The sequence below is a fragment of the Desmodus rotundus genome, chromosome 9 (assembly GCF_022682495.2).
Source record: "Desmodus rotundus isolate HL8 chromosome 9, HLdesRot8A.1, whole genome shotgun sequence".
Lineage (NCBI taxonomy): Eukaryota > Metazoa > Chordata > Mammalia > Chiroptera > Phyllostomidae > Desmodus > Desmodus rotundus.
Window position 1 is genome coordinate 19,681,387 of NC_071395.1, and position 24,134 is coordinate 19,705,520.

At 36.5% G+C, this 24,134-nt stretch overlaps 1 protein-coding gene across 5 annotated transcripts in view; it reads right to left on the reverse strand.

Moving 5' to 3' along the window:
* FBXW7 (F-box and WD repeat domain containing 7) overlaps positions 1–24,134 on the reverse strand; it is a 163,756-nt gene that overhangs the window by 62,296 nt on the left and 77,326 nt on the right. For 2 of the 5 annotated variants that reach the window (XM_024568972.4, XM_045202799.3), the window contains 2 exons: positions 22,812–22,861; positions 21,630–22,202 (listed from right to left, as the gene is read on the reverse strand). In XM_024568972.4, the coding sequence (XP_024424740.1) occupies positions 21,630–22,133 (504 nt within the window). In that variant the 5' untranslated portion in view covers positions 22,134–22,202; positions 22,812–22,861. Of the gene's footprint in view, positions 1–21,629; positions 22,203–22,811; positions 22,862–24,134 lie in introns of those variants that run through there. The other 3 variants (XM_045202800.3, XM_053930518.2, XM_053930519.1) reach the window with 2 other exon arrangements.

The following is a 24,134-nucleotide window of genomic DNA, read 5'->3' on the forward strand; positions in this document are numbered from 1 at the left end:
CAAGCTTGCATTAGTAACAAGTTCCAACCGCTACATCATTACTTCAATTGTAGAAACAAAAGTACAATAGATTTAGTATGAAAGAAAAATGTAAATATAACATTCCTGTTAAAGTTTTATTATTCATAAAAGGCACAAGTAAAATTTTCATAAAAATTAAAATTACATTCAAAATGATTCTTTAAAAAGTTCTAAAAGACATTTAAATGCTTCAAGTGTTCACTAAGGATTACAAATTCCAATTATAATGTATTTGAGATATTACATTCATGTCAGTATTTAATGGGTCAAAACATGTTGTTGTGCTTCCCTGCTAATTTCCTTTGTCCAGTCACAAAGGCTGCCTCTAACTGCTTAAGAGAAATTAGGTTGGGTGCTAACACAGCACATACAGTTTATGTAAGTGGTATAAAATTGTGACCAGGTAATTAGGTATTTGCAAAATAAAAGGATTACGTATATGTTTAATTTTGAAAATGAAACTGCTACAATACCAGGGTAATAAAGTACTATAATTGCTGTGACAGACAAAGTCCGATCGCTGGACGTTTCGGTTGTTTCTGAGTTATCCCGGTAATTTCCAGTTATTTACAAATAATTGGCTAAAAAATAAAGTTGTAAGTCAAAAAGTAAAATATAAAAAAATCAACCAAAAAGTCCTTAAAAAGGATGACAAAAACACCCTAGAAATTCCATGATCAAAACCCAACTACTTATTTACAACTAGGTTATTTACAACTAAATTATTCTCCACTAAACTGTTACCTCAATCAGCTTTCGGACAAACTGCCCAGAGTTAACACTCCCGATAAACTTACTAGTATACAAAAAACACGGGGTGAATTTTCAGGTCTAGTTTCAGTTCTCCCAGCAATCAGGGACCTGAGATAAGTCTTTTAACTTGTCTCAGATTCCAGATTTCTAGAACGAGGAGGCTGAACCAGACGATTGAGAATACAGTCCCTTGCAGCTTTAAGGGTATTATTTTATGGTTCTGATACTACCATCTATAGAGCCTTGTGTATCGGGTTGGATTGCCAATTTGGTGAGTCTTCCTTTATTACAGTGAAGTTAATAGTACAGTTTTACACACTACAAGTAAAATTCACTGCTTCAATTCATTTGTGCATAACTTCTAAAAATGGACCATTACCCGTGTGTTGTGAATGTGCATTATTGTTGTATGATAAGAAACATTTTTATTTGGAAAAAGTTACAGGCATAAATGATTTTTTAAAAACATTAAAAAGATTTAAAAAATTTAACCTCAGGATATATATGTATACATTGTGAGTTATATATATATATATATATATATACACACACATATATAAATAAATTTCTTTCCCTACTTACCATAGTCACCTAAATTGTGACAGAGTATATTTGATTTTTTTAGTACACTTTGGATTTTATTCCCATATTTGTATCTAAGTATTTCTAAGAACAGCCACTTCATTAAAATGGCATTTTTCTTCATTCTTTCATTAAGCATTTAAGGAAACATGAGATAAAACAAAAATCCAACTACTGGATTGAATATTTTAAGTATTTCAAAAATGCCCACTATAAAGCCTCAATGATCGTAACATAAGTTTAACTCTTACAGTCTGGGCTGGGCCACCCCCCACTGTTAACTGGTCTTACACAGCTGCTCACCAAGAATTTAGCTGATGATTATTATAGTTATACCTTTAAGTCAACTATGACAAAAATGACACAGCAGTTACAGGTATTTCAGTCATACAAAAGCCTCATGTGATGACAGAGTAAGTATTTAAAGCAACCTGATTTTCCACAATTCTCAAAATATAATTTAAGTGTTAGAATGAATACAAAAACTTCTTTAATAACCATTTTTAAAGTCCCTTATCTAATTTACTTTCATGCACAAGTTTAAGCATAAAAGGATCATTAACTTCGGTTAAACTAAATGTTGCTTATCGATTATTTATTTCTCCTGTAATGAAGACTGTTGCAGACTGGGGAATCATAAATAAGGATACAATACTAATAATTCTTTTAAAGCACAACAAGTAAAGCAACTGGTTTTCCTATATGGCTTAATAAAAATTAAGTTATAATGCAGGAAGTTCACCAAATTGATGGTGAATTTAGCCTATGAAAAATACAAAGCTGAACTTGTGGAAATATAAGATATCAAACAGTGTTGACAATTTTAAAAAGTAAAATAGTAGGGAGAGGGGAGATAATTATGTTTCCCACACTGTTGCATTTCTGATGCAATTATAAATAAAAATCACTTATTTTGAGTGCAATTAACATAGTCCCGCAACTTTAAGAGATCGTTATATAACAATTCTCAGTAACATCTATGGAAGTATGTGAGATTTATCAATACTCACTAAATACTGATAAAGTTTCCATTGATAAATATTCATTTAACAATATTTACTTCGGCATCAAATTTAAGTCTAGAATTACTTTAATCAAGGAAAACATTTTAAGTACAGAATTAAGTTATAGAAAATTCATTTTAGGGTCTTATTCTTGTATGAGCTGACAGTTGATACAGCTGAACTTTTACATTATCAAAATTATATATCCAACAAAATGCACTGTCTCATAAACATCAACAATAATTTATAGCTGAAGTTTAAATTAAACTGACAGCCTAAGTTTTCATTCTTCCCAATAAACAGAGTACTAAGTTTTATCAAGAAAGTTTAAAACCAAAGAAAAAACAAAACTCAATCCCTGCAATTCTTTTTTATTTTAAAGATTTTTTAAATTTATTTTTAGAGAGGGGGAAGGGAAGAAGAAAGAAAGGGAAAGAAACATTAATGTGTGGTTGCCTCTCATGTACCCCCTACTGGAAACCTGGACTGCAACCCAGGCATGTGCCCTGGCCAGGAATTTCACTTAACGTAATGTTTCCCAGGTCCGTCCATACTGTCACAAAGGGAAAAATTTTCATAGAACTAGAACAAATATTTCAAAAATTTATATGGAACCACAAAAGGTCCCAAATAGCAACAGCAATCTTAAGAAAGAACAGAACTGGAGGAATCATACTTCCTAGTATCAAAGTATACTATAAGGCCACAGTAGTCAAAATAGCGTGGTATTGGCATAAATACAGACACATAGATCAATGGAACAGAATAGAGGGCCCAGAAATAAACCCACGCCTTTACAGTCAAGTAATATTTGACAGAGGGAGCAAGCACATACAACGGGCTAAAGATGGTTTATTCAACAAATGGTGTTGGGAAAATTGGACAGATACGTGCAGAAAAATGAAAGCAGACCACCTTCTTAAGCCACATACAAGAATAAATTAAAAATGGATTAAATTTTAGATCCAAAACCATAAGAATCCTAGAGGAAAACATAGGCAGTAAAATATGAGGCACTGTTCATAGCAATATTTTTTTTGATTTATCTCCTCAGGCGAGGGAAACACAAGAGAAAATAAACAAATGGGACTGCATCAAACTAAAAAGTTTACGGGTTGCCCTGTTTTAAATAATCCGATCGCCCCGAGGCCACCCTGCCGTGAAGAAGCCCAAAGGAGCCCAGGTAAAAGGACAACAGGTGTAGAAGTCCTTGGACTACACGAAGAGAAAACGGTGCTCGGGCAGCCACCAGCTTGCTGGACCCTACGGTTTCACCTCCAGCCACCAAGTGACTGCCACCAAAGTACAGTAATCAGCAATGCCCAAGTGATCCCTCCCAAATTCATAACCTACCTGAACAATGCAAGTAACTGTTTCTTATAACCTACAAAGCTTTGCGGAGATTGGTTAGGTAGCTGAACGGAACGTCTTACAAAATAAGGAGCTCCAAGAACACTGGTTTGCTACTGTAATTTAATAACTAGTCATCCTAACAGTGTTAACTTCAAAATTCGACAAGAATGAAAAGGATGACCCAAAATGGAAATTTAAATTAGTGGGCATTTGAAGGGTGGCAACAGTTTTGCTGACAAATTCATACCCTTTGGAAATGAGGTGTATAACCAGTCTCTATTTTAATAATACACTTGACAAACAGTTACATGTTACACTGACCGGAATTCACATTCAAACTAGTCTGATATGTGATAAATAGCAGAAAAATGAACTTGTGGAATTCCTACAATCATGCTTTTGTCTTTACTCCCAGCTAATTCAAATGACTAGAGGAGCAGGCAAGTGACAAAGAGGAACACGTCATGTTTAACACCTGGGAAGTCCATTTAAAAGATGCAATTGATTGTTGTCACAGAAGCACATGAGCCCAGCAAGGCCAGATAGTCCACATTTGCAAAGAAGGTGAAAAATCAATTATTTTTATGTGAACGCTCAAATTTTTAAATGTTGGCAACAAATTTAAATGTATTTTAAAAATACTATATAAGACACCAGCTTGTAATCTCTGTTCTGTTCCTTTCTGGAGTAAAGAAGAATAAGAATACAGTCAATAAAATACAGGATTACTGACATCTAAATGACATGGAATAAATGATTCTATCTTAAAGTTGTAACCCTCTTTTCTACACCAGTTAACCGAGTGAAACAGTTATAAGAAATAAACCCCAAAGTCTGAAACTGTGATAAATGTTACAGATGTACCTCAGCATATTTAACTTTTTTTACTCATTAGACATTTAACTTTTTCACTCATTAGTCCCTAAGACAGATGGCAGCATATTGGTAAAGTTCAAACAAGTCCTTCTAGAAAATTAAATGTATAATGGAAACATATAAAACCAACATCTGTAGCTAAGGAAATGAGTAACTCTCAGCACTTCTTCATCCATTCCTACTGCATCTGATTTCAATAGCCAGAAACTGCCATTTAAGACCAACCAGAAACACAAAAAATTTTTACTATGAAAGTAAAGAAAGCATCTTCCAAAAGCAAGTTATTTCTAAAACAGAGCAGCTATCTGAAATAAAATCACCAGCAAAGACCAACTAAACAGAAGGACATGGTATGTCTGAACAAAGTAAATCTTCTTCTGGACAAAAAAAATCTTATATATTATTTTTAGCCCTAGTGATTTATAAAACAATCATCATTCTTTATTTGCATTTCATATAATTAGAGATTAAAGTTTACATGCAAGATGCTCCCTGGCAATTCTTACTACTAGTAAGAATCAAGTTAATATTCTTTATCAGATATGTCTAGTAGCTATATCAACATTCTTCAAAACATGTTCTCTAAAATACATCCTAAATAGAGATAATTTCAATCTGACTGAAACTTTTTTCATTTGTAATAATTATGTTTTCATTTGTTTATAACCATCTCTTAACTGTGAAAATGTTAAGTATTTCCTGTAGTATCAAGCAATAATTCTAGAGTTTTTACAGAAGTACCAAACAGAATCTAGTTCCACCTATTCAGTTCGAGAACACCCAAGTATCATTATAGAAAGAACTAGCATTTTCATCTCTTCTGAACATTTCCATGTGAGCACTCAAAGCCCCAAGACTACCCAAATTTACTTTTAGGTTCTCTTTCAAATTCCTTCTAGGTCCTGCAATAACCACCAGTTAGGGTGAAACATACCTGTCAGGAAGCAAAAGTGCTTCACATTAGCACTAACAAAATTCACAGCATCAAATAATTGGACTCGATGCTAAAAGTCACTATAATTTAGGCCAAAAGAAATCAGTGGAATAGTTTCAACCATCTAAGAGAGTAGGTATCTTTGGAACTAAAAATATTTTGCATAGTATATTAGGTAGCCTGGACTAGCAAATTAAGCCAGTTTCAGTATAGTCTTGTAACATTACAATAATAAACCTTATGAAATGTAATAACTAACACTTATTAAGGACTTACTACCTGCCAGTCACTTTTCTAAGTACTTAACATACATTATCTCTTTGAATGCTCTATTACACTGTATTATTGTTGAGACTACCATATTTAAGATAACTCTACAAGAAAAGGTAAACAGTTTGCCTAAGATCACGTGATACTGTGAAAACCCCAGAGTCTGACTTCAGAGCTCACATTGTCTTCTCACCACTATTTGTAACAGCTGATGCATTCGTTAGAGATACTGTGCTATTGAGAGAGCAGTCTACTGGATCACTTACGAAACCCCGTGTGAGAAATTCTTTTTATATATTAGAAAGGGGGGTTGTGCATGTGTGTATCTTGTGTGACTGCCATGCTGTCTCTTCCTGAGAGGACTTGGCACATCCTCCTCTTAATTTTATCACAAGGAAGCAGAGAGACAAACTAATAGGCCAATGTTTTACAAATTTTAATCTACATCAGAATCATGTGGGAGCTTAATAAAAATGCACATGTCACCCCTAGAGAGTTGGTTAGGCACTTTTGGCACGTAACCCTGCAGCTTGCATTTTTAATAAGTGCTCCAGATGTTTCTGATGAGTCTGGTCAAGGGTCACACTTTGAAGAATACTGGTGTAGGACCACATGAGTGGCTAACATGAATTCTATTAACAGCTTAACTCATCATAACTCACTCCTTACTCTTCCCATGGCCTTGACCTCATAGCCTACTCCAGTACTTTCCCTGGTTCTGATTTTCAGGTACACTTGATCGTTTTACTAAATTTGTTTCTCCTACATAGAAGCCACCTTGAATTCCTTGTGGAAGTTAAGATGCACGTTTCTTTTAAATGAGGCCAATTCACGTGGCAGTTCAACACCTGAAGTCAGTCCATTGAACTCATGAAGAAAGGCGGCCTCGGTGCACTAGGGCACTTAATGTGCTGTGTGTGTGCTGCACTTCCACTCCAAACCACTCAGTGCCCCGAATGGACCAGCACTGGGTGCGAACTATTTTCTTTTTGCAGTGAGTACTGAACTGCACACTCTTCTTCCATATACGACGTCTACAGACAATGGGTGACCCATAGATATAGGTCAAACCAGCCCACAGAAATGCTTTTGAAAAAATTGGAAGTCAACATATAAAAAACTAAGAAGTTATCATTTAAAAACCAGGAATCCTAGTGACTTTTGAGAAACTGGAAAATTTGGCAGTATCAGGACCACGATTTTCATAGTCACCCCCTTTAGAGACGCTTTGGTTCCCTGGGTCTTACGCTTAGTCCGTTTCATTCATTTACATTCATTTCCAGCATGCATCGCCTCTTGAGTTTGGGTCTCCTATATATAAACTGTGGCATAGGGAAGCGAGGTTAAGAAGTTATTCTGCTTGAAAATCATTTCACTGTGGTCAAGGAATCACTGATAGAAATTAGTTAGAATACTGGTAGTATTCCACAAATATCTCAGTACTCATACTAACCCAGTTTTCCCAAACCTTCTGACTTGTAAGGGAATCTAAGTGATCTTTTTACCTTTGTAAGAAAATACCACATACCCTCAATCCTGCGCTCGCACCTCCCCCATCAGCCTTTTTGGAATGAAACTCCCTTAGAGTGGATGTATGCACTTACTAGCACAGTAATGTGCTCCAATACCTTCTTCCTCCTGCTCCCACAAAACCTGGTATCACATTGGGGCACATCTTAAAAAAAATGGCCCTTCTTTTCAGGGTTCAATAATATTGCTAAATTGAACCAAATTTTAACTAGTAAGCTAATGTTTTCTCCAGATGCATGTTAAAAAGACAACACTTGGATGTCTTCGATACATCATTAATATCTAATATCTGTCCTTCTTGAGAAAAGAGCAGTTCTGGTGTTTTTCACCATATCCAATACTGATCTCTTTTTTTACTTGTTTTAGACTTGACCATTTAACATTCATTCACCAGACAGATTGTGCTATGAATAGCTAATGTCATTACCTAAGCAAAAAGTTCCGAATTTAAGCTCAGTGTTTCATCAGTTAAACTCATGTTAACCTGTCAAAGTACAGCAATAAATGTGGCTTTCAGAAAATGGTAGTGATACACAGAAGCAAGCACACACAAAACGTAACTATCAGAGAATACTGCTTATCACAGCAATGGCTTTAAATTGAAAAGGAATTCAATATTCAAGAGAACTAACTCCTCAGTAAAATTTAGAACTAAAGATAGAAGTTTTGTCACTTCATTATAGTAATTAATTTGTGGAGATAATTTAAGATATTGAATTTAACAAATCTAAGGAAGAGAAATTTAAAAAGCTACGGTTCTTTCAAGTCTTTAGATGTACTGTTGCTCTTTCTGACTGTTACGCGATCCTCTTTCACACTCTCCTCCAGGTGTAAACCGCGTGTCTCCCCTGAATTCACCGTAATCTTCCTTTACCGAAAGGGAAGTGTAACTAAATATTAGCTAAAGAGAAAATGCCCTTATTTCCCCCCGAAACATAATATAGAAATTAATAATGCAAAGTGCTCTCTGAATTATATCTAAGGGAGAATAAAAATTTAATTAAGACTCTACTTAAGATGTTAAACTTCGTCTTTAGAAGCTACCCAAATCAACAGTACTCTATAGGTCAGATGCAGCTCAGAGACCGTTTTTTGGAAGCCCGCACCATGTTCTCCTTTTCTTTTCTTAACTGAATGCCAGCACCTTTTAGGAAAGGCCTGTTACCCTGAGCAATGCCACTGGGTCGGCCATGGCTTTCTTCAAGCATCCACACTACCTATCTGGGCCCTGCAGATCACATTTCTCATTTCTTCACCCCAAGCAACCAAAAGAAAGGAAGGATGAAGAATCATCTGTTCAAATGCTCTTTAGTTCAGGACGATCAGGTGGTAACACCCTGCACCTTCTATGCTAACACAAGAGAAAATTTAGACAAGAATTTACAGGGATCATTTCTCACAAATATGCCAAGGAAATCCAGGGCAACTAACAATGACAGACTTTTGTTTTTAATGCTCTTATATGCAGATACTTGTGACATTTTCAAAAAACAGTTATATTCCCAAAGCACAGTGAGTTTGTGTTCATGTACATTTATTGTAAAGCTCACTCTCTCTTCACTTTGGTTGCAATGTTGCTTTAGAAGAGCAAAATCAAGATATGCTAACTGCTGGTTTAAAAAACCCCTAGGTTTCTCACATATTGTACGGCAATGCACGTACTACAAATATTAATTTCCAACTCCAAGCAGAAAACAGTGTACTAGAGCACAAAGTAGAAGAGAGACAAACACTTGCTAAACGTATTTAAATACATTAAAAGCAACTCTATCAACAGCAATAAAGTACTATATGGCCCTCTAGTGTTCAATGAAGAAACAAATGAATTAAGTGATTATTCTTATATATGACATTTCATAGTAAAAAATAATACTTCCTGATTTACTAAATATGCTAAACAAGCTCGTATGCAACATCTATAAAAACCTAAATATGTTGTATCTTCCCTGACTTTATTTCTCTGTGCTTTTTGTTGAACAACGATCCATATTTAAAGTATCCACTGAGAGAACTACAATGTTTTTAAAGGTTTCCTAATAAAAAAAAATCCCAATCCTAAATGGAAAAGAAACAGCATTTTTAAATTAAAGGTATACAGTACTGAATTTAAGGAAATTTTCAAAGAAGAAACAAAAAATAAAGGAATACTGTCATGACTATAAATTAGGTATTTAAAACACACGCAAATTCTCTCAAAGTATTTTCTCTTCTGTGTCTTCTACTTCCAGAATTCATCCAAACTGCTTTTTTTCTTTATCATACTTTATAGGTAACAGAGATTCATTACAGCAATGAAGCAATGAAATAGCTAAAAATTAGGTCCCCTAAAAAAGAGACAAAAGGTGAGACTGAGATTTTAGGACAAGAATCCAAGTAAAAAGCGTACTCACAAGCAAAAAAGAATCTTGTTAAGGCTCTTAAGATTGTAGTCACTGGTGAAAAGGTTTAAAAATTTATATTACCATCTAAACAAAAGTTGGTGAAACACTAACTTCAATATAGACCCAAGTTTTAAAAATATTTTTATATTTATATTTATATTTATAATTTACATATTGGAGTTTTAGAAGGAGATGATGAGGTGGGGAGACATATACAAGCAAGATCTAAATTACACTCTCAGCTCTGTCATTCACTTTCTATAATCTTAAGCTAATAATATTTCTGAGTTAAAACTTTAGAAACTATAAGATTTTGTGAAGTTCCTATACTTGGCATCAAAATTAATCCTCCAAATGTCAAGGAATAAGTTGCCTACAGTGTAGAAACGGCAAAGAACCCTGCAAAGCACCACTTAGCCATCAGCAAACCATTAAGAAACAGATAGGGTATAAACAGAAAATTTCAACAAATTTGCCCAACATAAACACATACAGATATTTGGAATATATTCAAATATATTCACATAGGGAGGCTTTCTACTTATTCCTAAAAATTCTGCCACTATTCAAAAAAGTTACTACTCCTATTTTTGGTTCTCTTGTAAAGAACTGTAAAGAACAGCTTCCCAACACTGTCTAATCCTACTTAGCCTTTAAGTCTCAACCTAGCGTTCTTTCCTCACTGAAGATGGCAGTGATTCAATATTTCGGTGTGGGAACATAAGCACTGAGAACTACACAACAGGGGAGACGGTGAAGATACTAGAAGACAGACTCCTGATACAAACGCTTCTCAGTAAGGAGGGACTTGAGCAGGAAGGAGCCATAATCGAAACTGGGTGAGGACCGAGGTACCCTGTCAAATAACAATGGAAAATCTAATAGGGACAAATTTTAAGTCTTGCACTTAGGTTTGAAAACCTGTAAACATTTACATCAAGCAGAACAGGATTAAACCAGACCATGTTTATAAAGACACTTAAAGATTTTGTTTTCTGAAAGTTCAATTCAATTTTTAAGCATTTTCTTTATGCAAAATACAAGGTCCTACAAGATACAGTATAATCTTAGAGGATCAGGTCTATGAACAATTTAAATTTAAAAGAAAGAAAGCAAGCTTACTATACTGCCACAATTCTTCCTAATATTACCTGCCCAACCTATACACCAGGAGTTATCATTCAACAGAAAAAAAAAGGTATCCCACAATTACTTCCATAGGCTAGCAAGGGTGTCCAATGCAGCCCAGGATGACTATGAACGTGGCCCAACACAAAATCGTAAATTTACTTAAAATCTTTTCTTTGCTCATCATTTTTCGTTAGTGTTTGTGTATTTAATGTATGGCCCAAGACAACTCTTCTTCTTCCAGTGTGGCCCAGAGATGCCAAAAGGTTGGATACCCCTGCCAGGATAAATGTTGTCAGTACAAAGAAAAGAAAGGTACAAAATAAAGAGGCCAGGAATAAACCTACATGAATACAGTCAACTGAACTTTGACAAAGGAACAAAGGAGCAAAAGCAAAACAGTATCTGTTCAACAAATGGTGCTAGAAACCTGGGCATGCACATTCAAAAATTACCTCGGAATGGATCATACGCCTAAATGTAAAACGCGACACTATTAAACTCCTAGAAGGTAAACAGAAGAAAACCTAGGATATTTGGGTATGGAGATGGCTTTTTAGATATAACCAAAGGTACAGTCTATGAAATAATAACCTGAACATTAAAATTAAAAACTTCTGCTCTACGAAAGACAATGTCAAGAGAATAAGAAGATAAACCGCTAAGAGGGAAAAAATACTCAACAGAGACAACATGATAGAAGCCTGTTACCCAAAATATATGAAGAACTCTCACAACTCAACAGTAAGAAAACAAACCACCCCATTAAAAAAATGGGGCAAAAGATATAAATAGACACCTCACCAAAGAAGACATACAGGTGACAAGTGAGCACATAAAAAAGATACTGAACATCATATATCATTAGGGAATTTCAAATGAAAACAGTGAGATGCCAGTACACACCTATTAGAATGGCCAAAAGCCAAAAACACTGACATCATCAAACGCTGGCAAAAGGAAGTCTCACTCATTTTCATGGGACTACAAAATGGCATACCCCCTGTGGAAGGCAGGTTGATAACTTCTTACAAAATTAAGCATGCTCCTAACCTGCAATCCACCAACTGCACTTGTTAGTATTTACAGAAAGGAGTTGAAAACCTATGCCCACACAAAAATCTGTACACGGATGTTACAAGAAACAGGAATGCAAAATGTGAGGGGCAACCCCCCCAAAACAGAATTATCTTCTGAAGGGGGGGGGTCCTCTGTAGCACAGGCTTCTCCTACTAGGTGCGTGTTCTAGGAACCCATCTGTATCAGTGGACCAGTTAGCGTTGTTGTGAGAGGCTGCATTCAGCTTCAGTGAATGTTTTTTTGAAGACTCAGCACGTTTGCCCATTTCATGATGGGTGATTTACGAGTGCACCTGCCCACGCCATGCTGAGTGTTCAGCAGTATTTGACCAAAAACGGCGTGACCCTCATACCCTACCCTCCCTATTCACCCAATCTCACCCTTAAGCGACATTTTTTTTCCCCCAGATGAAAAAAGTCCTCAAAGGAAAATATTTTGCTGATGGGGAAGAGTTGAAACAAAAAAACGGCGGCAGCACCAAAAAGGCATCAAAATCAAAGAGTTGATAAACTGTTCTGAGCAGTGGAAAAAACATCTTGATAGGTGTATTGCATCAAATAGAGAGTACTTTGAAGGTGACTTACGTTTAAATATGTAAGAATACATAATTTTTTTATAAATACTGGGTTTTTTTTGAGATTCCCCCCCCCCGTAGTATATGCACTGACCCTAGATATGCAAAATATGCATCCATGTGGCCAAGGGCTGGCTAGAAATGTATGTAAAAATGGATTCACTATTTACTGACAAACTACTGGGCACTGGGGTGCCTTATACATGATAGATACTATTAGACAAGACATGGAATCAAAGGGCATGAACAGGAGAGAGGCAGAAAACAGATTTTTAATACAATATGGTATGAATCACAATAAATATACCATGGAAACAGAGATTAAGTTGGGGCAACTTTGAGGGAATGCGGCATGAAAACAGAGGTTAAAGTGGTGGCTTTATGGGTTATTCCATAGCTCACCTTCTCCTAAAATTACTATTTCATTAAATTTTCAAATTTTAACAGAAGTATAACCAGGATCCAGAATAAGATCGAGGTTCAAATCCTAGCTCTACTACCTACCAACTCACTAACCACTGGTGAATTACTTAATCTCTCTTAACTTTGTTTCTCTTCCCTATCTGATGTGAGATTAAAAATCAGAACCTACATAAACCAGATTTTAAGATTAAATGAGATTATATAGGTAAAGTATTCAACACAGTGTCCTGGCACATAGTAAGAGTGCTCAGTAAATGGCTTATTATCACATCACCGATGTCACTATCAACGCTGTTTCCATTGCACTGAGGAGGCTGAGAAACAGAACAGGTGACAGTCTGGCTCAGCTGCACCTCGGCAGCACCGAGTTGACTACAGGACACAACGCTTCAGGAGCAATCTGTCCAGAAGAGCAACCAGGACGGTGTCCTGGAAACACTGTCGGAGAAAAGATTATGGATGAATGTGACAGCAGCCTTCTCCTGTAAGAAGGGTGGCCATGCTGTAGGTGGAAGACCAAGGACCAACGAGGTCAACATAAAGACCTGTGTAAAACTCTAATGCTACCTTATCCTGTAGTATTCTCTAGGGATGACTTCCTTTGCAAGCCCAAGTCTACTGGTAAAGTCACGGGGCACAGGTTTTGGACTTGGTGACCTCAAAGTATCCCTCCAACTCAGATTATATTTCAGGGGACTTAAAATTAGGATGGGAAACCTAAGCAGTTGAAATAAACTAATTAGTGTGAAGAGATGGGGAGCTGGGACTAAGGGAGGGGAGGGAAAGCACTGTGACTTCCTGGGAAAGCACTCTGGGAGTATATTTTAAAAGACAGACTCCGAAGTTGCTCACAGAAAGATTTTTAAATGAAAGATATTCACGTTTCATGGAGAGCCAGAAGTGCTATCAAGGCTACTCTACGTAACTCTGGAAAGAAACCACATATTAAATAAATGTCTTAAAATCAAGGAAGGATACCACCACGCTAAACTATAACTCTTCTAGAAGACAGTGTGGTAAGCTGACACCTGAAGCCTAGAGATGTGAAGAACTAGTTATACAAAAAAATCTCTCAAAGAGTTTGTTGCTTTTCCCACTACATTTAGCTGCATTTTCATGAAGAGATCATTACATAATGCCCTTCCTTGTGAGGGTATCTTTTTACCCAATCTTCCAGTAGAGCATTATACATTATGGAAGTTATCAAAAAAAGACTAAGTAGAGTAAAAACTGGTTTCTACCAGATACAGATTTTTCCCCTAATACTGGTAATATAGGCTTGTTGTAGAAAGCTTGGGGAATTCTGAAAAGCATATAAAAACAAATAGAAATAATTCAACCATATTCAGAGATAATTACTAACACTTAGTTTAATTCTGATTTTTCCAATGCATATATACAGATTAATATATGTCTGCTTCCTAATTATGATCATATTGTATACAGTTTTGAGAGAACTAATTTTTAGTAAACACTGTTTATTAACATTTTCCTGTTATTAAATTTTCATTAAAAATATGGTTTTTAATGGCTGTATGAATTACCTTCAATTGATTTCTGCATCTTAGCAACATGGTTCTTAAATTGGAATTTTAACTTCTCCTCCTAGGAGTCTACTCTAGAACTACTAATTTTATTATGTTATTATTGAATATTTAAATTTTAAACTAAATTTACATGGCATGCCTATTTATAATTTATAGTCCAGCTTGGGTAGATCTTAAGAGCTAAAATGAGAATTGTTCATATTACAATTTGTGAATCTTAACTCTCAACCTGAATCAGCACTAGAAACAAATATACCAAATTTCTTCTGTTCAAAAAAATAAAAGAATTCAATGCCAATTCAAAACAAACTTACAAAAGAGTCACAAGGTAATACCAAATGACTTGCACAATGGAGAAAACCAACAACGGGTCAAAAGAATTAAATTTTCTAATTCTAGGAAGTTATAAAGATAGAGATGGAATTTGGCCTGGCTTTTAAATGATCTGGCTCGCTGGACGGGAGCGAAGTCATTAAAAGCAAGTGGAGGCATGGAGATGAAAGGTTGAAAGCAAGTGTGGTAAGACTATAAAAGACTTTAAATGTCCACTTAGGGGGGTGGCTTCATTAGTGGGCAATGGGGCACCAGATATTGAGATTGTGGTTACAGATTTACATGGAGGTAAAAATCCATTTTAAAAAATTCATCCAATCATTCATATCGCCAACTCATTGTCAAGGACAAGACATTACAGCCTAGTGCAAACAGAAACCCAGGCAAAGAGGCTCTTAACATTTTTAAACACTGGGTCTCCAGTTTTTATTTTACAAGCACCTGGGGGTAAGAAAAAGGAAGTCCAAATGTTCAAGTCTGTTAAATTTTTCAGCAGACCCATAGGATTATAGGATAAGAAAAAGTCAAACTATTTTTCCACCAAGTGATCAGAAGACCAGGATATTAACAAAATTCGTAAACGTGGGGAGGAAAATTTAAAAATTGGGATGAAGAAAGTCACGGTAGTTTTAAGTGGACGACTCAGGTGACAATGCCCAATAGACAGAAATGTGGGACTGAGGCTCAGGTAAATGATGGGAGCTTGAAACATCATTTGGGAGTTGTCTACCAGAGTAGACGCATTCCTGTGCCCTGTACATCCCACCTTTCCCAACACCAACAGAACATCACTGAGACAGACCAGGTCACTGTAATTATACACACATGAAACAATTTGCCTCCCGAGCATTTTACAGATAACTATTTGTGGTATTTGTGGATACATCAGAGAAGTTCATCTCCTCTGTGCACAAACCAATGAAACACTTGGAAAACTTTTTAAATTCTCCATTCTATCGGGACACTTTCTTTTTGTCTAGAATGAAAACTCATAATCAAAGTTATCTTTAATTGTTGTAGTGAAACAGATACAGATTTAAACATGATCAATATTTAGAGCTACTATGGTTTCAAATAATGTTAACACATTTTTAAAACTGCACTGACAGGAAACAGAAATTGATCATAAAATAAAATTCACATTGGCATCCAACTAACCATAAGGTTCAAGGATTCAACTATACAGATATTTTAAAAGAAGATGGTTTAAAGAAACTGACTTAAATTCTAATGAAAGGAAATGGAACATACCTGTCAACATAGAAGATCTGTGAATAGCATCCTCTTGAAAATGTGTCTTATTTTTATTAGAAACGGGCCCAGCTTATTATACTATGCTCCCAATCCTTTTGTATATCCTTTTGAAAGTATTTATCTATTCCTTTATTTATATCTTTTTCCACAAGGGGCAATATACTAATGACTTACCTCTAAAGGTCATGAAAAAACAAACAGAAACTGACACACTGTGGGGAATGAAGTGTACTCTGTGAGATGGGGTAAGAGACAAGAGACAGACACAGCGAGGTTGCGAGGTTGCATCTGTGAACTACCTGCGTGTCCCAGACACTACACTACTTGCTTTACGTGTTATTTCACTTGGTCCTTACAAAACCCTGAGAAATAAGGAAATAGTTCTGTGTCATTTCACACTTGTGGTCATATGATGAGTGACAAAATCAGAATTCAAGCTCAAATCTGTAAAGTTCTTATCACTCTACTGTGTTAGGGGGAAATTCTACCTTCCTGAGTGTTCCCCCTTTCCACCACTTCTGTCCTCTCCATGTGATCAAAATTGCATTAAACTGGGCTGGGTGAATGTTCCCAGCTTTTCCTCCTTCACACAAAGGTAGGGGGCATGGTTATTCACTGGGCTGTTTATTAGTGGATGTTTTTCAAGATGACTGCCTTACACAGCACTCTTTGTTCCCTGGACACGTCTACACCTAACAGAATATGAACTTAAGTTGTCTCACAAGAGCAAGACAAGACCAGGGACATCCTGGAACAATCAAAACTCTCTAGATTTCTACCCATAATAGAGTTTAGTGCCCTGTTAGATTTCAGATGTTAGCCACACTGTCCTACAAAGTTTCCCAGTAGCTGTGGTTCAAGGGAGTGGTTGGAGGATGGTGGACAAGAAACAATAAACATTTATTTCTTATTTGAGGAGAAAAGGATTTTTAGGAGGGGAAAAAACAGACTAATTGAGATCAGGAATGCAGCTATGTGAGAACAGATGGACGAGACCAATACAGACACGGGAGAAACAGAAATCAGGGCGCAAACATGGGTCTATTCCCAGAAAGATCAGGCGGACACAAAACCTGGTGATTGGTAACCTCATTTGCTTCTGCTTTTCCTTTTAGTAGAAAATGGGTTGTTAATCTGCAGTAACCATGTAAAATGAGTCTTAATTAAGTCCAGGCTGGGCATCTCTTCAGAAAACAAGCTTGCTTTGTTCATTCACTCATTCATTCATTCACGCATTCTTTAACGTGACAGGCCGTTGGCAGAGGGAGCTAACGTGAAGAGACGGGCCCTCTTCTCTGAGGAAGCAAACTGACTTGAGAATTTGTAGGCAGACTAATCGAACTGACAGAAATAGCCAGCACACAACTGCTGGTGAAGAAGCACATTTGATAAACTCTAGGGAGAGTGACATCTGATACCCAGTCTCAAATTTCACTGTCATATCTTCCTGTTACAACTTTAGCCTTGAACTCTCAAATCTTCAATACTGTTTGTTTAATACAGAAAGAAAAGCACTTAACTGAGCTCTCTGTATTTTCTAAAGGGTAGCTCTGGTGATTTCAACTGTGACGTGGCATTAGAAAGTCACCACACTCCCACAGAGTCGAGAAGCTACATAGTAATGTTTGCCAAAGTCTACCGTAGAGGGCAGCATAGCACATGAAAAGAAAGGGTTTTTACGAAATTAGGCAGATCTAGATTAAAATCTCTTGTCACAGTGTGATTTTTGAGTGAATCATTTGGTCTCTGTGTAACTTCTGCTCACTTACCTGACCTAGGAACTTGCATACCACATGGGCTTAATAAACACCAATTTGTAGCTGACACTACCCTTGTCTTGTACCATTAAGACAGTCTGGAATTTCTAATGTATATTATTGCCATAGGCTCCCGTAAGAACAAGGTGACGGGGGGGGGGGGGGGGGGGGGGGGGGGGGGACTGTCCTAAGAGTTTTGATAGCTTTCAATACACTTTCAAAGAAACAACCAACGCAAAGAAGGACCAGAAGTGATTTTTTCACTAATATCATGTTTGCATATACATATCTGCATGTTCAGGAACGAGGAATAAGTCTAGCTGTCCACAGGGTATGTTAAGAAACTGCTAAACAATAAAATTTGACAGGTATGCTGAGTAAAACTGTAAAAGGCTAATCCCATATACACCTTTAAAATTGGGATTTTAAAAATGATTACTATTATACCTCCACTCTTCTCAGAAGTCACAGTTCAAGAAGACTTGAAACTGTGGCCAGGATAATGTTTTTAGGAGTTTCTTACATACATCATGATTAAGAATTTAAAGCTACTCCAAAACAAGAGTATTTAAAACAGAGAGAGCTCTTCCCTATTTACTGTGCAAACACATTTATCCACATGGGTGCTAGCATTTTCTTTTTAAGCAACACAGTAACAGATGACACTTTGTGATTGCTGCAAAACTAAAGCACCCTGGGGACACTCCTGCAGAAGAGCTTCGGGGGTGGACAAAAACAAACACGAGCCAATTTCAGATCGAACCTTCCTTATGTAGAAGGGCATCACTGCCTTGGCAACCAAATAGTTTCATACCCTTCTTGCCATATTTATGGAGGGAAGTGACCTCAAAATAAATAATGTATCAAAAGCATATATACACATATATACATGTCTATGTGTACATGTACACAACATATAAGCACATGTACACATCTATTTCTGCTATTAGTACTCGGTCTACAACTGTACAAAACAAACTGTATGTACAAAACAATAATTTGTATTCACAACTCAAGAGTCACCCAAATGACTGAAATTCGGTGTAGTTTGTTTTTAAGGAGGTACTGTATACAGGACGTATCTAAAAGTTCTGTTTACCATTTCATGTTGAGGGGGAAAAAATAGAGCACCTGTCAGACCTGTGTACTAGTTTCCTACTGAACATGATGATGATTTCTCCTTTTCGGAAAAGATCTGTTTTGTCCACCTGGCTCTCTTGGTTTTAACTTGAAATGTTGCAGAAATGATTGATAGCTCTGCACTGTTCAGCAAGGCTTAGCTTTCATTAAACTTCTTTCTTAAATAAGATAATGCAGTTAAATACTAAACCCCCAGTCCTGCACTGAGCCCTCAGAAAGTAGAGGAGGGCTACAAACTCCACTTTGACGCAGTAACCTTGAGGGAGAGAGATCAAGAGATGGGGACAGAAGCTGGGCGAACTGCGCTGTAAAAGGTCTGAGCCTTCCCAACAAAGCAGGGCCAGAGCTACCGGGCTCGAGCCAGCATCTGGAGGGAGGGATGATAAAGCGGGTGGAAACCACAAAAGGAACTACCTGGAGGCAGTTCCTTTTTAGATCAAGCCATCTAAATAAAATCTAAACTTGCAGACAGGCTACGGAAATTAGGAATAAATATGTTCTAAAAATTTAAGTTTCACACACTAATGCAAACATGATGTAGCAATTCAAGTATTAAACTAAGTGTTAAGAAATTTCATTCCAGGTCAAGTTAGTTAAAGGAGATGATGTTAAGTCTGTTTTTATATTGTTTGTGGGCTAAATTAATGGCGCACTTTGAAATTTAAAATAAGCAAATAGGAGTAAGAGGATACATTACTACAGACATTATTTATTTTGATGCCTGAGAGGGAAAAAGGATAGAAGTTGTCACATACCTCATCTGAGTCTAATTCTTTTTACTTTCTCTCTCTTTGAATAGACCATTAAATAGCAACACTGACTAAAACATTAAAATAAGTTCTAACGCCAGCAAAAAATACATGGTATCTTATTACATTTCCTATAATTTCAAAAGCACCAAAACTCAGAGAAAATAAAATTCAACGTAGAGGAGAACAGTTAGCTCAGCACTTACTTAAGAGCTAGTCAACAAGACCGAGGTATTTAACAAAAAAAACTCCCATTCCTAGCTTTGGTTATGATTTTCTGATGTGTGTGTGTAAATTCACTTTCTTCACAACTTAAACATATTTTATTATGGAAAGCTTGAAACATTTTTGAAAAACTACACAGACTGATACCCTCACATCCCTGTAATCCAACTTTAACAATAAGCAACAAGTGGCCAGTCTATCCCCTCCTCCTTTTCCTTCCCTTCAGTATTATTTTGAAGCAAAGCGCGGACACTACCTCATTTCATTTTCACTGTATTTTGATGGGGTGGGAGGGGAGAAAGACTGGGTAGTGAGAGAAATAATGCTGCTTCTCTTTCTCCACAATCCCTGCCTCTGGTCACAACCACAATTTTAAGTGGTATGTTTTGAGGAAAGCAGCGCACATGCCACCCCCAAAGAACAAGCACTAGAAAGACCAAATTTCCAGCAGCTGCCTATAGTCACTTCCTCCATTAAGCTCAGACAGACTTCACCATTTCAGCACCTCCCTGCCTATCCTATAGCAAAGATAAGACTGGAAAGTCGTGACAGTATAACTGGTTAGCTATTCCAGTCCCTGATCTCTGGCATAGCCTCAAAGGGCTGTATCAGCACTGGCCTAATCACCAAGTCCCTGAGTTGATAAGATTCCTCCAGTTTAGAGAGGAGTCTAACCATCCACCTTTTAAAATATGTCCATGGCTAACTCCATGGGCACCACTAGCTAAATGAGCTAAGGAGATAGATACGAACAGCCATCTCCCAGGAATGGGAAGGCAAAGGAAAAATGCAGGCAAGGGAAGTGGTGGCAGAAACTTGACACAAAGTAGGAAATCTCAGCCTCTTCACATCATCTCCTCCTCCCACTACACAGTCAAATATCCACCAAAATGATGTTACCCTATAGTCAATATTCAAATGGCTTTGAGAAGTAAACAGAGTATTCCACTGAATTGGAGTCACAAAGAAAAACCAATTATTCTGGTGTTCCTGAATGTTTTAATTATAATCAAATCTGGAGGAATGCAAGCAGTGAAGATACTACCACCCACTCTTGCCATCCATCCATCCATGATTCATAATGTAGACACAATGCTTAATCTGAAATATGTCAGTGTCTAATACTTTATAACTTTAAAAAAAACAACTCCGATTTCACCAACAACCAAATATTAATATTCAGGCTGTAGTTTCACCTTGTTTAACTACATGATGCAGAGAAGACTATTTACAAAGGATAAATTTTAACCATCATAATAAGAAAACTATGAAGTAACTTCCAGTGACTCATGCCTTGGAGCAACTAGCACTTGTGAATTCACAGCCACCCCACAGGCTGCATTTTGTAAATGTGAAAAGATTTTTACTACTTGATTTACACAAATCATGTTTCACCTCAACCCTCTCTACTGCACACAACCCACTAACCTCTGTTCCAGGGACAAAATTTATAATAAAATTTGATAGTAATGATTTTTCACCATAATAAATAGGAATCGATTACCTTCCCTCCATTTTTAATAAGACTGTCCCATTATCAGTATTTCTGTCTCTAATATTTTCTAATACCTTCTATAAAACAAAAATAATTCACTTTATTATTACAGATCTGAAAAATAATGTTGCAGTAATACAAACAGTATGAGGAAAGTTTTATTACAATTAATATGGATATGTAAAATTTCTCAAGTGCGCGGCAGACTGAATATACTCACTTTTGTTGTCTTTGTATAGAACGGGGAGGAGAGTTGGTGAATAGGCAGGTCCACGATACTACCGGAGTTTGTGACACTGTTACTATGTGTATGTTCATCTTCCCTGCTACTGTCATCAGACTGATCAAAATCATCGCTCTCCTGGTCCATTTCCTCTTCCTCTTCATCCTCCTCCTCTTGTTCCCCAGCGTGTTCTTCATCTTCCTCTGGTTCTTCTTGGTTTCCTGAGGAGTCCTCATCTACTGAAATAAAGCGATTATTGTTTTCTTCCAACTGTCCTTGCTGGGAGTCATTCTGGTCTCTGGGTCTAGGTTCTGCCCCGACGACTTCACCATTCCTCGCGGTGTGGTCCTCCTCCTGTGGCCTTAGCTGTTGCTGCTGCTGTTCCTCCTCTACCACGCGATTCATCTGCTCCTCATCTGCCTGGCTTGAGGAAGGGTTACCTCTCAGAGAGCCTCCAGTTCGTCGTCTTTTGCTGCCCACAGAGAGCAGTTCCTGATTCATTTCCAAAAGCCAGCTTGCTACTTCTTGAACCTTGGCTAGACTATCAGAAGATGCAAAGGTTTTCACATTCTGTAGGGAAAAATGAAGGGGACAAAAAAGATTTGTACAATCTAATATTATCTTCTACTTTAATCTTTTATGTCAATATTCCAAATTTTATTAAAGATTATAAAAAGTACTTGATGTCATTGAGGCATTAAGATGTTCTTTAGGAATCAATATAGAAAGTTTAAATTGTAAAAGTCATGAGACTTTATGAAGACATATGCTCAAAAACCACATAGAAAACAACTTAATTTTAATCTCCTTTTTAAAAAATAATTTTAGAATGAAGATTTAGTTGCTTTGACCACCAAAAACAATTTGAAATTTTGGATCAGTAGTTCATAAACTATATCTTTTGTAAAATGTCCACAAAATGTTCAGAAGTGTATCACAAAGAAAAAGAAAACATCTGATACTCAGTTAAGTTCAGGAAACACTAAGGTAAACCAAGTTAAAAAGGCGTTTTTCCCTAGGAATTTCCCGAACTTTTCTGATCACAGAACCTTGCCTTTATACACAGTTTTCTAAGAGATACCAAGTATAGTCATTATGACTTTCACTTTTCAACTGGATAACAAATAAAGAAAAATTATTTTATTTTTTTAAAAAGGAAAGAAGTTCATAAGATCATACCCTCTGACCCAGTAACTCCACTTCTGGCAATCTATCCTAAGGAAGTAATCCTAAAACAGAAAAAAAAAATTATGCAGCTCACTGCAGCTTTATCCACAAAAGCAAAAATTAAAAAATGAAAATAAATGTCAATAAAAATAATCAAAACCTAAATGTTCAAGACAAAGGAATCCATGAAACAGGACACAGTGCAATCCTAAGCAGGGTGCTCATCGTAAAAAATGTGGGAACATGCATGCTTATATTACACTATGAGCCAAATGCAGGAAATTATATGACCACAGCATGGTTTTTAATATATAAGGACTAAAAGACAATGTTTCAAAATATAAACTATATTTAGGCAGTGGTATTATAGGTGCTTTAAATTTATTTTTTACCATAGTTCTCAAATTTTATATATCAAGCATATTTACTTTTATATTTTTAACATAACCTCTAAAATTTGATCTGAAAACTTTTCATAATGTTTATTCTTAAACTGTATCCTTTGAAGGTATTTATATGGACATATTCAAATAATGCCAACACATTACAGAAATTCATATAATATTCCTTTAAAATATCTTTAAGGTTCGCAAGATATAAGAAATACAATATCCATTTGCTATCACGCCTTCAGAGGAACTACATCCTATCACAACAGTCTTCATAAGAAAGTCTTACTGACTTTTCCAACCCTGGCCACTGGATGGTCGATCCCCCAGAGATCTGCAATTCTCACTGCAAGCTTTGAAACAGGGGCAAGAAAGTCTGAAGGACAGTTTGAAAATAGCAATAATTAATTTTAGGTTTTATAACCTGTACTTTCTAAGAAATAAGCTATATTGGGGTGTGGGGATTCTTGGATCCTAATTACACTAGAAATGTTAAGTGTAGAAAGAGAAGAGTTACAAAAATTGAGGCACTGCAACATTCTAAGAGGAGGAGTAACCAACAGCAAAGATGACGAAGAAACCAAATCAGGAAAGAGTGGTATCCTTGGAGCCACACAAAGCATAGCCAAGAGGAGAAAGTAACAACAACCACTGTGACACATCAATGGGATGAAGACAAAGAACTGACCACTGGATTCAGCAACATGGAAGTCACTAGTAATGGGAGAAAGTTTTGGTATGTGAAGTCTTACTAGAATTGAGAGACGACAAAAAAGAGAATAGAGATGGTCAATGTGGACAAGTTAGACAGACGTCTACTGTAAGAGGGAACACATAAGGGAGTAAATTAGTAGGGAAAATGGCTAATTGGTAGGAAAGAGTTGTGATTCTTTAAAATTGGAGTATATCTGTATAAAGACAAGAATAATGCAGTACAAAGCAAAAG